General features: G+C 36.3%; 1 protein-coding gene across 5 annotated transcripts in view; it reads right to left on the bottom strand.

The window, feature by feature from the left end:
* Window positions 1–5,858: 5,858 nt before the first annotated feature.
* LARP4 (La ribonucleoprotein 4) overlaps window positions 5,859–15,727 on the bottom strand; it is a 68,753-nt gene continuing 58,884 nt past the window's right edge. For all 5 annotated transcript variants that reach the window (XM_039241333.1, XM_039241334.1, XM_039241331.1 and 2 more), the window contains 3 exons: window positions 11,936–12,060; window positions 11,653–11,821; window positions 5,859–10,332 (listed from right to left, as the gene is read on the bottom strand). In XM_039241333.1, coding sequence (XP_039097264.1) covers window positions 9,994–10,332; window positions 11,653–11,821; window positions 11,936–12,060 — 633 coding nt within the window. In that variant the 3' untranslated portion in view covers window positions 5,859–9,993. The remainder of the gene's footprint in view (window positions 10,333–11,652; window positions 11,822–11,935; window positions 12,061–15,727) is intronic.

Raw genomic sequence — 15,727 nt, 5'->3', positions numbered from 1 at the left:
TCCCGTGTCGGGCTCTGTGCTAACAGCTCAGAGCCTGGAGCCTGCTTCGGATTCTGTGTCTCCCTCTCTCTCTGACCCTCCCTGTTCACGCTGTCTCCCTCTCAGAAATAAATAAAACATTAAAAATTAAAAAAAAAAAAAAAGGAACCATGTAAATCTGTAACAGCTACTTCAATCTTTCCTGTCACATGGAGAAAGCTTACTTGTGAAAGAAGCCGATACACAGCTAGTAGACTGGGCATGGGAGACAGAAAGGCAGGGGAAAAAAGGGAGAGAGAAGGGAGAGATGGAGAGACAGGGGCTAGAGTAAGATGAGGCAGTTGGATCCAGCTCCACCACCAGACATTTAAAATAGGCAACTGGCTGCCCTCTACCTAATTTTCAACCTCTTTTCAAACCTATATTATCCAGGCTTCCATTCATAGACTATTCAATCAGTTTGGTAATGATCACCAGTAACTCCTCAATTTTCACATCCAATGTAATCTTCAGTCATCTCACTTATGTGGCATTTATCTCGAACACTACACTTTTTTCTTTTTAATTTCTTTAACATCCCTTCTCCTCTTGTTGAAACATTTAATGCCACTAGCACTTGGGAATGCTCTTTTCTCTGCCTGTTATATTTTTAAAATTGTTTTTATTTGAAAACATTTTTTTAAGTTGATTTTGAGAGTGAGAGAGAGGAGAGAGACAGAAAGAGCTTCCGAGCAAGTGGGGGAGGAGCAGAGAGAAAGAGAGAGAGAGAGAATCCCACACAGGCTCTGTGCTGTCAGTGCAGAGTTCAATGTGGGGCTTGAACTCACAAACCATGAGATCATGACCTGAGTCAAAGTCAGATGCTTAACCACCTGAGCCTCCCACACGCCCCTTGAAAATATGTCTAAGTGTAAAGAATTATCCTTGTATACCCATCTCACCACCTATTTCTGCTTCAGAACTTTGAAGACACCATAGATACATGTGAAGGCTTTATACATACATCCCTGTTATCCGCCTCATACCCTCCCAATTCCCCAAAGATGGTAACTTAAAAGGTATCCGCCACCTTGCAGCTGGTATCATTTCCAAGCATCAGTACATTTTTATAACTTTTACTAGATGTATCCACAATATATAGTAATCTTAAGACTATTAAAAAAGGTATCAAACTCTATATGTCAACCTACCTTGCTCTTTTGACACATAAGAGTTGTTCCCGTTCATTCATTTTAAATGATGTATAGTATACCATCATAAGATATACTGCAGTTGATTGGACATTATATTGATGGACGTTGTTTTTAGCATCTCATTGTTTAGAAAAAGAAAAGCTGCAATATTCTTGTAGTGTCCATGAATAAAGTCCAGTAGTTTCCTCAGGGTATATAATCCAAAAGTGGAATCATGATTTTACAAGGTGTGCTTGTCACTTTCTCTAAATATAGCCATACTGCTCTCCAAAATGGTTTTTATCAATTTATACTCATAACAGCATGTAAAAACTGTGATTTCCCCCATTTTTGCCAAAACACAGGAATTATGCACGCATGTGCGCACACACACACGCCAATTTTTTGACATTTTTTCAGGTTCTGTACTTAACCCTCCTCTCATTCTGTAACCTACTTCTGATCTTAGTCACTCATGACTTGTCAGGTTATTTACCAAACATGTCTTACAAGCATCCTAAAAATTTCTCCTCATTCTCACATCCAACCAGATACAAATCCTGTTCATTCTACTTCCTTAAAATCATGTATATATCTGTCCCTTTCTCTCCATCTGATTAGTTTTCTATTGCTGCTGTAGCAAGTTACCACTAATTTAGTGGCTTAGAACAAAACATTTATTCTCTAATAGTTCTGGAGGTCAGAAATCTTGAGTTTTATGGGGCAAAGTCAACCCAGCCTGGGCTGATTCCTTCTGTAGGATCCAGGAGGGAATCCTTTCTTTGCGCCTCTTCCAAATTCTGGAGGCTGCTGGCATTTCTTGGCTCTTGGATGCATTGCTTTACTCTTCCATCAAATAACTCTGATTCTAGTCTCTCTTATTTTTGTGGTTATATTGTGCCCATCTGGATAATCCAAGATAATCACCCCATTTCAAGGTCCTTAGTCAGAGCTGCAAAATCCCTTTTGCTATATAAAGTAACTTTCATAAGTTCTGGAGACTAGGATGTGGACATCTTTGTGGGAGAGAATTATTCATCCTATCACACTCTTAATGGCTGTTTCCTTAATTCCAAGCATTCTGCTCACCTGAACAAACCCCAAACTATTTACATAGCCACCAAAAATGTGTTCTCAACTTCAAATCTAACCATAATCTTCTGCTTAATGACTTTTAGTGGTTCTCATTCCCTGCAGAATTAAGTGAAAACTCATTTTCTTAGCATACGATTGGTTATGATTGATCTACAAATGAAGATAGGATTTATCTACCTTCACACTCTAGTGAAATCTTATTCTCCACACATTCCAAAGTATTATGCTGAATTTACCTTTTTCACTTGCACTCTGGGCCACTATGGTTTCCATCCCTTTGCCTACCTAATCAACACATACTAATCAAGTCAGCTTGAAAGTTAATGCCTTCCCCTATAGGAGGGCTGATCATTTTCTGTGTATTCCTAATTCTATCAAAGTATTCTAAACACTGTGTGGCAATATATTGGCTTATGATGCTTGACTCTAAAGTTATTAAGGGTAGGAATTTCATTATTTTCATTTATTTTAGCATAATGGAGTTATGCTTCAACAGAAAAAAAAGTTATCAATTTATAAAGCAATTTCACAAGCATGAATTTTTGAAAATACCTAGTATCTTGTCCCAAAAGTAGATCTATAATATCAAAATGGTCATAGGTGGAATAATCAAGGTCATAGAGTTAATTTGTAGATCTCTTCTGAAGGTGTGAATACTGATGAAAAATGGCATGCTGCGTAAATAGCCATACATCCACAAGATACAAATTTTTAGAAAAATTTTAATTTCATAAGTTTACATTTGGAAATTTTGTGGAGTACTTAGTCCACAATTTTGCTGATGAATAAACAAGCAGAGAAATGATTTGCCTAAATACACCATGATTAGTAGCAGAGATGGTGGTAGGTATGAGAAACCTATGATTTAATTCAAGAAAGTGTGTGTTGCGGGGGGAGTAGTTTGATATTTAATTCTACAACCTTCAAGCCATGTTTACGGCTGTTTCATGATTTCTAGGACACAACTGGTTTGCTGAGGCACACACTGTCTTTTAGGATCTATACATACAAAAATAGCATAAAGGTAACAAATGTTTAATTTAGAGGTAACAAACAGTCAAGACAAGCTTAATCCTTAATCCTTTTTATTCCTCTCCAATACACGATAGGCCTTGTTGGTGAAGAGTGGGAACATTAAGTCTTGAATGGAATCGTATGTTAAGTGGTCAGCACCATAGCTGGTAGCCTAGAAACTGTCCAGGTGGGAGAGAGGAGGATTGGGATTAAGGTACCAACAATTAAGACAGACAAGTAGGGGTAGATATAAACTAAGTATTTCTTACTTACTCTTGTCCCTAATGGTCACTTCTAACATTAGCTGAAAGAGTGGGGGTGGGGCAGGATGCAGGGGGAAAAAATTAGCTGAAAGAAAATGTAATGGAAACTACTTTATGCTGGAAATCAATTATTGTCTTTTGGACTTAAAAGGAATGATTTTAGTTTAGTGTTATCTTTGCTCCATCTCTCCATTGTTAGGATTATCAGAAATCCTGCAAAATGAACAAACATAACTATCTCAAAACTATACTCATAGTATCTCCCAACCCACAAAAGGTTCTCTGCCAAAGTATCCCTTCAATTATGGTGAATGGCACAAACTTCCATCCATTTCCAAAACCACAAATTCATGAGTCATTTTTGAGGTCTTCCTCGCTCTTCTTCCATAGACCTAATCCATTCAAATCCTGTTCCTAAAGGTTTTTCAAATCTTCCACTTTGTTCCAACCTATCACCATTAAGTGTAATCTAACTGGTCTCCCATCTGTTCTCCATAATGCAGTCTGGCTCTTCCCTTTCTTCAGCCACAGCTTGGAAGATGAAACAATGCTGCCCATGCTGTATGTGCAAGATCCTACAATTCTCCCAATGCATGGTAAAGTGCTAATGCACAAGTTGTTCCTTCATCTGAACACCCTCTTCCTGCTCACCTAATTAACTTTTACACCTCCAGATACCTGTCCTCTTTCTCGGGAAGCACTCTATCCCCACACCATCCCTCACTCCCAACTACATAGATTCTGATTCCAGCTTTCATATTTGTTACTGGTCTAGTTTGGCAATTACTTATAACCATTTCCTGCTAAGCATATTAAGGGCAGGAATCCCATTTTTGCTGCCTACCACACTGTCTGGAACACAGCATACAATATATACTGGTTGATATAAGCAATAAACACTGCCAATAAATACTCTACCCATAATGAAGAAGTCTAATGGCAAGTCAGTAGCCTCAAGTTTTGACAAATCAATGTACAGTCAGAACTGCAAACGCAAAACTAGAACTAAGGTGCGTAATTCAAAATTCAAGTGTGTTGGGACACCTGGGTGGCTCAGTTGGTTAAGCGTCCGACGTCAGCTCAGGTCATGACCTCGCAGTTTGTGGGTTAGTGCCCTGCGTGAGGCTCTGTACTGACAGCTCAAGGCCTGGAGCCTGCTTCAGATTCTGTGTCTCCCCTTCTTTCTGCCGTTCCCCTGCTCATGCTCTGTCTCTGCTTCTCAGTAATAAATAAATGTTAAAAAAAAAAAAATACAAGTGCGTAAAGACAAAAGCAGCTTACATACCGTAAGGAGGCTAGAGTCCTACTATGGGTCATTAAGTCTCATACAGTAGGCATATAAATGGAACAAGAAACAAAAGTAGCTTCAAAGATCTGCAGAACAGCTACCAAAAATGAATTTTAAAAGATAACATTTTGGGGCTCCTGCCTAGCAGTCAGAAGAGTGTGCGACTCTTGATCTCAGGGTCATGAACTCAAGTTCCATGTTGGGTGGAGCTCTTTAACAAATATTTAAAAAAAAAAAAAAAAAGATACTGTCTAGGTAGCTTCCTCCTTCCTTTCCCACAACACCTGGAGAAAATGATGGTCCTTATGTGGAATCATTCTGAAGAAAGTGAAAACATCCTAGTTCTTTTAAACCCTCATACAAACTAAGAACACCCTCAATAGTTTTTATGCCAGAATTCTTTAGCAGTAACTGTTAAACTGTGCAAAAAACTTCTGGACATATAACTGAAATTTAAACTTGGGAGACAGATTCAGGTTAATATTTTCCAAAAGACATAATTAAAAAAAAAAAAAAGGCAGTTACATATATTACTTAGTCATAAAACTCTTGACAAATCCATTCATTTGAAATACAACTCAAAGCCTACATAATTAAGTTTACCAATTGGTTATTAGTCCACTAAAAAGAATACACAATTACACTGTGTCCTGATATGATAAAGAAGAAACTGAAATTATGCACCCCCCTCTCTTGGCCAAATAAACTTTACTAACTCTTGGAAATAAAAGTGTGAAAGCCTAGAATTTACATACTCAGATCACGCTATAATTTGCCTCATGAAAGCAAAATCCTTAAGCTTCACATTGCCATTAGCTTTTTTCCCCCATCAACCTCTGCTTCTGACAGTAAAAGAATTTCTCTCTCCCCTCCCCTCACTTCATCACATAGCCCATACCCTACTCCCCAAAACCAAATCATACAAAAAAAAAAAAGAGCTAAGACCAGAATAATGATGGAACTAGAGTGGGCAACATATAAAATTATGGAAAAATAAATATAAGCAGTCATTAGACATAAACCACCTGGAGAAAAGGAAACCAGTTCTGCTTTTAAATAATTTTATTTTTTCTAATTTTGTGTTACTTTAATTTCCCATAGCACCTTGGCAATGTTGAAAACAAAAATACAAATACAAGGATGTACTCATTTTAACATAATATGCATGAGCATGTGTCACACCATCTTTTGGGGGTAGGGGGGAAGGAGCGGTTTGGACAACAGAACAAACCTAAGCAGTGGACAAAACAGAAGCCGGATAACTGGTTCTGATCCCTGACCCCTAACATTTAACAGGGGTCACTTAAAAGACATGTAAATCAGGCAAAAAAAAAAAAAAATCAACTTGATATAGATGTTTCTTTATATATACTGATCAGTGTTCTGTACTGCAAAACTGAAAATAAAACCATTTCATCTTATACACGGCCTGTTGACATTGGAGTTGTACTTTAGGAACAATCTACTCAACAATTCATAAAAAGTTGTTACTTCTAAAAATAAACTTTAAATTATTTAATAATCAGGTGATTTTGAAAGAAAGAGAATTTACTCTCAACTAGAAAACAAATTCTCTTTCAATTTCTTAAAACGTCCTCATTCAGTTAATAAAAACTGAAATGTCTATGTATCTTCTTGGAAGCTCAGACTAGCTAAGTTAGCATACACCAAAAAAGCCTAAAGTTAAATTAATGACCACCAAATTGTAAGGAAATATAAAAAATTGGGGGGAAAAAACCTCATCGTAGAGTTAAGAATTTATAAAAATCCTCAAAAGGAACACACTGTCCTTTTACATTTTATCTTTTCTGTAAAAACAAAATGGGTACGTCATTTTAAAATAGGGTTAATGTACATGCCCAACACAAGTATCAGGAGACCTAACCCCAGTGCTGTTCAACTGTGTCAAAGTAAAACCAGTGGATATTTAAGCCAAAAGACTAAATATTAAGGCTGTAACTAATAAAGCTCAAGAAAGTGTTCAGTAACTTTTAAATACTATTTTCTGCTCCAGCAGATGCTAACACTCCATCATTAAGCCTTTTGCAAAGCCAACTTGGTTATTTAAAAAGGAATGTGAAACAATATTCAAGCTACCTTAATTTTAGGAACTGAAAATAAATTAAAAATCAGCATGTCATTTGATCACATGCAAATTGAGCATGTAGCAACAAGTCCTAATCACTAAAAGATCTCATCTTCTTCCAAAATCCAGTTGAATAGTTTAGATGGTTCGCTCTTTTGAATGCCAGTGTCTGTATTTGCAAAAATGATAGACAGGCAGGCCCTAGATATCATGAAAACCTTAGTTATCAGCATAGAAAAGAGTGACAGGTTTGCAATATCTCCATATTCTTTCTTTATGACGTGCAAAGTGATGAAGTTGTGTGACTCTTACTCTCTTCATGCAAGAAAAACTATGACAGAAAACCACTGTACTATACACTCAATATCATCTGTATATACTTTTAGCCTTCAACAGCCCAAGGAGGTATTAAGTCATACGGATGAAGAGAAAAATTTGACATTTAAATTCCTCCTTCTAAAGAACCAAATAAATAATTGAACTATAATAAATGCCCAACCCAGTTCAGTTACAGAGAACTGTTAGAAAAAACCCAAACAAGTTCACACAACTCATAGGCATCATTTAGATACAAACCTTAAATTTGCTGTAATAAAATAAATGCTAAATACTGTGAATATATATATCTCACACACACACACACACACACACACACACACACACACACACACACACTATTCTTCCCTATACATCACACTAAACTGGAAACTATTAGCTGTAATGAGGCAAATTAAATTAAAAACACTACATTTTATAAGAAATTTAAAAATAATTATGTCTATAAATTTCTACTTTCAATAGTATTTTGAGGAAAAAATGCAAGAACACAGTTGCTTTCTTCAAAAAGAAGATTCTTCTTCTGTTTCAACTAGAACATTTCGTTTTTAGAAGTTGGGTAGACTAACAGTAAGTCACACAGCATACAAGCCTATTTCTGTGACACACTGTAAAAAAAGTAATGTTTCATTTTAAGTGCAATAATTAAGTTTATAATCCTTACCAAGTGATTTTTATAAAATGTTTATTCTCTTAAATCCAAGGCATTCACAGAGTGTTAACACTTTAAATGTTTATCATTTCCACCAACTGCAGCATTATCTAAGTAAACCAAAATAAGCACTTTTATCATAGATGTAGTCAATGATTATTAATACTTTTTTTTTTTAAAGGACCTAAACTTCCCCCAAATTTCAGCACAGGTAGTTTTATTGTATGTTTCATTCTAGTAGATGATTTTAAAAAATAGTGTGTAGAAATGAATAGTTTCAAACTGCTTAAATATATACCATGTTATCAATTCACCAAATCAAAAGCAACTGCCAAGCTGAATAATAAGTTACAAAGAAATGATAATCTTGGCTTGTACAGAAATGTGCAGTGTTTAGTTACCTACTAATACAAATCTCCAAAGCTTAACTTAGAGTTGGAAGATGAGTTTCACAGTAATGTAATTTTAACCTCCATTTACATTCATTTTAATATATTACTAAGATGTTTACTCTATGTCACAATGGTGCTTTCCAGTGTTCACAATTTACAGTTTCAATTTGTACATATGTAATTCACTAACATAAGGGACAGTTATTACTATTACAAACTATCCCTAAAAAGAAAACAAAACCCCACCTTACATAGAACTCTGAAAATGGTATGACTTAAAACAGATTAATGCAACATGGTTTTTAATATTTTATCCATTTTCTAAACACCAGCATGTAAACTTGCCTACTTAATATGACAGCTACAACTTTATTCACTGAGAAAGTATGTATTAATTTTCAACTATCTTTTTCACCCTAACTCAAAAAAATCTCAAGACTTGCTGGTTTTGTTTCTGTGAATTCCAAACTATATTTTTTTTGAGAAAGGGAAGGAAGAAGATGATAAACTATACTGTAAACAGAAAAAAGCTGTCCCCAAATTAAGTTTAAAAACTTTTTTTTTTTTTACTTCTACACTAATACTTTAAGAATCAGTTACACTGTTTCATCTTTAACACAAATAAATTACTGCAAGGTCAGTCTGACCTACCATTCTGGGATCTAAAGTTCTAAACACAGGAACAGAAGAATAAACTACTTCAACGTTCAATTCGAAAGTTTAGAACAGTTATATGATTTGACTAGACTGGTCAAGGCAGTTAGAAACATACAATTGTGTAGAATGGTGGTTATTTTGCTTTTGGGGGTGGGTAGAACAGAGAATAACATGAAGTAACACAAAAACCTGTTTCCTATTTTAGGGGTGGTGGGGGCAGGAAATCACAAAGCAGTTTAAACCTCTGAATTCCATTTGACCTATCCACTCAGATCTAAGAAACATTTTGATTTTCTGAATACCCCCGTTCTTTCCATGAGTATCAAACTGATTGACAGTCACATCTCTAAGTATAATCAGAGTTTAACAGCTTCTTGAATGAAGTATTAAGGTCAAAAAGACAAGACTGAATTTCAAAATGGAAAAAAAAAATCTACTCAAGTATTACATTCAGTTTTCAAATCATTTACTAACATGACAACAGATTTGGCTTCAATCACTCTTGCACACACTCACACCACAACAGGCACTCCAGCCACTGATCTGCTTTGCAACACAAGGCCATATAGGCAGAGATGGCATTCTCCAAGCCAAACTTTAAATAGATTAAAAAAAGTAATTTCTAATTTTACAGAAATGCTTCTTCAAAAAATATTTTCTCTCACTCCCTCATCTCCTATACTGAAGGATGTGTAATATGTTTTTTTTTCCCCCAAGCTAAATCTGAACCCTCAAAATTGATTCTAGGCAGAAGATCTCTGCAAATTAAAATCAAAAACAAAAATAGAAAAATTATATTTTTATATATGTATACATATATATATATATTTATACTGATTGGAATCCTCCAGCATTTTAAAATCACTTTAGAGATGAATTTTGGGATTCTACTGCTCACAACACCAAAATCCATAATGATTTAAGGACACAGACTTTTCTCCTGCTTCCTTCCTGGCTAACCCTTCCCCTCCAGAACAGTTCAATATAGCCACGGCTCAAGTTTTAATGGGAAGAGAGAGAAGTTTTGAATAGTTTTGTTTGTTTGTTTGTTTGTTTGTTTTACTTTGGTGATCTGGGTGGCACATATTGCTCTTTGCCATTACGTCGAGTCACTCCCTGAGGTACAGCCCTATGGCCAAATTGGCGTCTCTGTTCCCTGATTTTTCCAGCTGCTCCCCTGGGAATGGTATTGCCTCGGAAACCAGAATATTCCTTACTAGCCCTTGCTTCTGGCTTCTCCTGTGATTTCTCAATGGACTTCTCAGGAGCTCCATTCTCTTCATTTTTGGTGGGAGACACTACATTGGAGCGAAGTTCTCGTAGTGGCTGCACAAGAACTGGAGACGGCTCTTTAGGGGGCTTCTGGCATACTTCAGCATAACTTAGTTTTCGGGGTTCCTTTGAAGATAAGAAACAAGTTTATTGTATACGTTCTCTAAATAATAAGGCACAAAAAGGATAGGGTGACCCACAAAAAAATCAGTAAGTTATCTTTTTTTTTTGGTAATGTCTGTTTATTTATGAGAGAGTGCGTGCAGAGGAGAGGCAGAAAGAGACAGAGAACTGCAAGCAGGCTCCGCGCTGTCAGTGCAGTGCCCAACGTGGTGGTGCTCAAACTCATGAACTGTGAGCTCATGACCTGAGCTGGATGCTTAACCAAGTCAGTCACCCAGGAGCCCCAGTTATCTTCCAATAGGCACTCTCATTTGCATTGCTATTCAAGTATACTGGAAAAACAAAAAACTTTTGTTGAAAATAATAAAATGCCTTGGCAGTTTATGTTTAACAATAATTTCACTGAGGAATTTATCTGAAGGATGTTCATGTCAACACTGTTTACACTGATGAAAAAAACCGGAAACAACCTAAATGTCTAATTAAGGAAAGACAGATTAAGTTAATAATGTACACTCACATGATGAAATAAAATGATTGTATTCTCTCCTCCCTGGCTACAAAGAACCCTAATATCATTCCACAAGAATCTTAACAGAGCAGCTGGGAACCAATAACATGTTAATAGAAGATTAAGTCTTAATTACCTCATCTAAAAAAAATGAACAATCTAGCAGTGTTATGAGAATGGGATAAAGCATACATGCTTTAAGTCTTTAGCACTGGTCTTGGCATATAGCAAGCATTCAGTAATTGGTAGCTGCCATTCTGTTATTATTAAATAACAAAATAAAATGTTCTTAACTTAGAAAAAAGGAACTACAACCAAACTGCAATTAATTGTATCAATGAATGAAAAGGTTATACATAAATTCTGTGTTTTCCCCCCTGCTTTTCTGTACTTCCCTAATTATAAAAATGATTTCTGGAGATTGGATAAAAATGGGAGTAGCCCTCATAAGACTTATTAATAAGCATTACAAAAAAAAAGAATTTCAAGGGGCTTAAAGCCTCTAGGAACTAGCTCAAAAATAATACATTCATCATAATGTGTGTAAGAAAAAAGCTTCACTTAACATAAGGTGATCAGAAAAGAACCATTAACAAAACCCAGAATGTGAAGTCACTGGAATGGTGACTTCTTCACCATCTCAACATGGCTAAAAATTCCAAGTCTTCACAGTGACTTTAAATTCTTTTTTCACTTGAGGCAGGCAGCCTCAATTTGGGTATTTCCAAATGACTCTGCTCTAGCAAAGACTTATGGAGGGGAGAAAAAAATCTCATTATTTATTATTTTTTTTCCCTCACACATCAAGTTACCTGTAGGGCCACAGCTACAGCTGCATTTATGTTACTATTACATGGTGAAGCATTATTTGTCCTTGATGGCTTTGCAGTACTTGGGGAAGAAACTGGTATAGTTGTCTGGTTGAGAACATCCTTCTGAACAGTGGAATCTTCTACTGGATCCTTTATTTGCGGAGTTGTGCTAAGGAAAAGAGAGCTTGATATTAGACTTAATACAGCACAAAGAAACAGTTAAGCAAATGATCAGAGGAAAAAGTAATCTCAATGTGGAGGATCTCCTATACCCAAACTGTACCTTAGTGCAGGAAGCTCAGTGGTACATGGAGGACTGGCACTCATACTGAGTTGCTGGGCAGAGGTGCAGTCTGTCTGTTCATCCTCTGCAGACACTGGGCAACTAACTCTCAACTCTTCATTATCCTTAAAGTAAAACCATATTTCAAAATTGATTTATATAGACACTTCTCCAAAGAAGATATACAAATGGCCAATAAGCACATGTAAAGATGCTTAACCATCATTAGTCATTAGGGAAATGCAAAACAAAACAACAATGAGAAACCACTTCACACTCACTAGGATGGCTATAATCAATTAAGACAGACAATAACAAATGTCAGTGATGATATGGAGATAACTGGAACTCTTGTACACTGAGGATGACAATGTACAATGGTGTGGTCATTTTGGAAAATAGTCTGGCAGTTCCTCAAAAAAACTAAACATAGAGTTACCCTATGACCCAGCAGAATATATGTAAGAGAAAACACATGTCTACACAAAAATTTAGTACACAATGTTCATAGTAGCATTATTAGGTATGGGTACAAACCTAAATGCTCATCAACTGGAGAATGGATAAACAAAATAAGGTCTATCCATATAATAAAACATTACAGTGCAATGAAAGGAATGAAGTACTGGTACCCACTACCACAATGGATGAACCCTGAGGACATTATGCTATGTGAAATAAGCCAGTCACAAAAAGACAAATATTATATGATTCTACTTATGAGATACCTAGAGTACTGACATTCATACAAAGTAGAATGGTGGTTGCCAGGGGCTGAGGGAAGGGGACAGAAGCAGGTAATGGGAGTTGATGTGTACTGGGTATAATAGCATTTTATTATTTATTTCTTTTAAATGTTTTTATTTTTAAGTAATCTCTACACCCAACATGGTGCTTGAACTCACAACCCAGAGACCAAGAGTCTCACACTCTATCAACTGACACAGCCAGGCACTCCTTACAGCATTTTATATTTACAAGATGAAGACTTCTGGAGATTAGATGCGTAACAATGCAAATGTACTTAACACAAATGAACAGTACACACTGAAGAATGTTTAAGCTACTAAATTTTATATTATATGTATTTTACAATTTTTTTAATTTTTTAAAAAATGTTTTATTTATTTCTGAGAGAGAGACAGACAGACAGACAGACAGAGTAAGCAGGGGAGGGTCAGATAGAGAGGGAGATACAGAATCCAAAACAGACTCCAGGCTCTGAGCTGGCTGTCAGCAGAGAGCCCGACGTGGGGCTCAAACCCATGAACCATGAGATCATGACCTGAGCTGAAGCTGGACGCCTAACCGACTGAGCCACCCAGGCGCAATTAAAAAGAGAGAAACAGCAAGCCCTAGAAATTAAACTGATTGATGAAATACAAATTTTAGAAGATTTAAAGGTAACAGGTAACATTCAGAAAAACTCTGTGAAAAACAGATAAGCACAATTTTTTTTTTTTTAATTTTTAATGTTTTATTTATTTCTGAGAGAGAGCGGCAATGTGTGCAGGGGAGGGTCAGAGAGAGAGAAGGAGATACAGAATCTGAAGCAGGCTCCAGACTCTGTGCTAGCTGTCAGCACAGAGCCTGACATGAGGCTCGGACCCATGAACCATGAGATCATGACCTAAGCCGAAGTCAGATGCTTAACCAACTGAGCCACCCAGGTGCCCCGACAAGTACAAATTTAAATATCAGGAAAGCCAAAACAACAAAAATCAGAGATTCAACCTACAAGATACAGTATCAAATTAAGAGTTAAAGAAAGTGAAGAAAAGAGAGGTGAAGACTTTATCAAAGACATAATACAGGGTGCGCCTGGGTGGCTTAGTTGGTTCAGTGTCTAACTTCAGCTCAGGTCATGACCTCATGGTTCATGGGTTTGAGCCCCTCATTGGGCTTGCTGCTGTCAGCACACAGCTTGCTTCAGATCTATGTACCCCCTCTTTCTAAAAAGTAAATTAACATTAAAAAAAAAAGACATAATACAGGAAAATTTTCTAGAATATAAGGACAAGTTTCCCAGTTGAAACGGTCTCCCAAGTATCCAGAGCAATAAATTAAGAAAAGAGCCAAAGTAGGGTGTCTGGGTGGCTCAGTCAGCTGAGTGTTTTGATTCTTAAATTTTGGCTCGGGTCATGATCTCATGGTTCGTGAGTTTGAGCCCCATCTTGGGCTTTGCACTGACAGAGTGGAGCCTGGCTGGGATTCTCTATCCCCCCCGGCCCCACCACTCCTCTGCTCACACACATGCACTCACGCATGCTCTCTCCCTCAAAATAAATAAATAAAATTTAAAAAAAAAAAAAAAAGAGCCATAGCAAGATACACCTTCATAAAATTTCATAGAATTCCAGGGTTAAATAAAAGATCCTAAAAGACTCTAGAGAGGGAAAATAGAGGTCACAGGAGTATCAGGAATCAGAATCATAGATTTCTGAAAAGAATCTCTGAAAGTCAGATCATTTCCTAAGCAAGATATATTCTACCATGTAATACCCTTAAAATATGGTTATATATGGTTTGAACATTCATAGCATAATTGCTATGTCAAACAAACAAAAAACAGCTCACGTGTCCATCAACAGCAGAATAATGATATTCTTACAACAGAACACAACAGTGCAAAATGAACTAGTCATCCGTACCAGCAGTGATGAATTTCGCACAACACAAGAATACATACAATTCCATTTATGTTAGGTTCAGAAACAGGCAAAATGAACAGTATACTCCATATACTGTTGACAAACAGTTTTCAAACCAAGGGTTTGACAAACCAAGGCTAAACTCACTGGGCAAATCTAGTTTAGGACTTTTGCTGGTACAGCCTATGAGCTACGAGTGGTTTTTAAGCTTTTAGCATGTGGCCCACAAAGCCTAAATTATTTATTGTCTGGCCCTGTTCTATAGAAAAATTTCCCAACCTGGAAGAGTAAAACTATAAAGAAAGGCAAGAAAATTATTATTGCCAAATCAGGATGTTTATCTCTGAGGGGGAGGAAGGGAAGTAAAGGGTAGAACTAAATAGAAAGGGAAGACAGACGGCACTGCTACGATGCTGGTGATGTTTAATGTGCATAACTGTGGGTCAGGATTACAAAGGGAGGCACACTTTATTATTATTCTTTAAAAATGTATGTGTGTGAATTACACCTCAACAAATCTGAGAAGCCATCAACTGTAAAATGCACTATTATTTTATTACTAAGAAAAAAAACAATGCCATTTAAACTACAATAACTTTTAATTAAAGGACAGCCTGATTTTCTTTTTTTTTTTTTTCACAAATAGTTTATTGTCAAATTGGTTTCCATATAACACCCAGTGCTCATCCCCACAAGCGCCATGTGAAATTCTGATCACACTAACAAAGCAAAATTTTAAAAAGTGAATGAAATGGAAACTATTGTTTTCTTTAAGCAAATAGATTGTTTCCAATCATTTTGCTGTTAGGAAAATGTAAATGAAAATATATTCATAGCTCGAAGTTAAAGGTGAGTAGGTACTAGGGACAGTCTAGTGACTTCTCTTCATAGCTTTTTTTTTTTTTTTTTTTTTTTTTTTACAAATAGTTTATTGTCAAATTAGGGACAGCCTGATTTTCAAAGGTGGAAAACATGAAAAAATGTCTACCTTCTGACTGATAAAACTACAATATTGCATTTTTTTTAACAAGGCAAGACAAAAAAACCTTCAGAATTCCATGGGAAAATGATTTCTATATAGAGCCTACTGAAATAAATTACTGATCGAATATGAGAACAGAAAAACATTTTCAGAATGCAA

This window comes from Hyaena hyaena, unplaced genomic scaffold, assembly GCF_003009895.1.
Source record: "Hyaena hyaena isolate Hyena2069 unplaced genomic scaffold, ASM300989v1 scaffold_192, whole genome shotgun sequence".
NCBI lineage: Eukaryota > Metazoa > Chordata > Mammalia > Carnivora > Hyaenidae > Hyaena > Hyaena hyaena.
The sequence above is the reverse complement of the archived record's forward strand: the minus strand, read 5'-3'. Positions and strand labels throughout refer to the sequence as shown.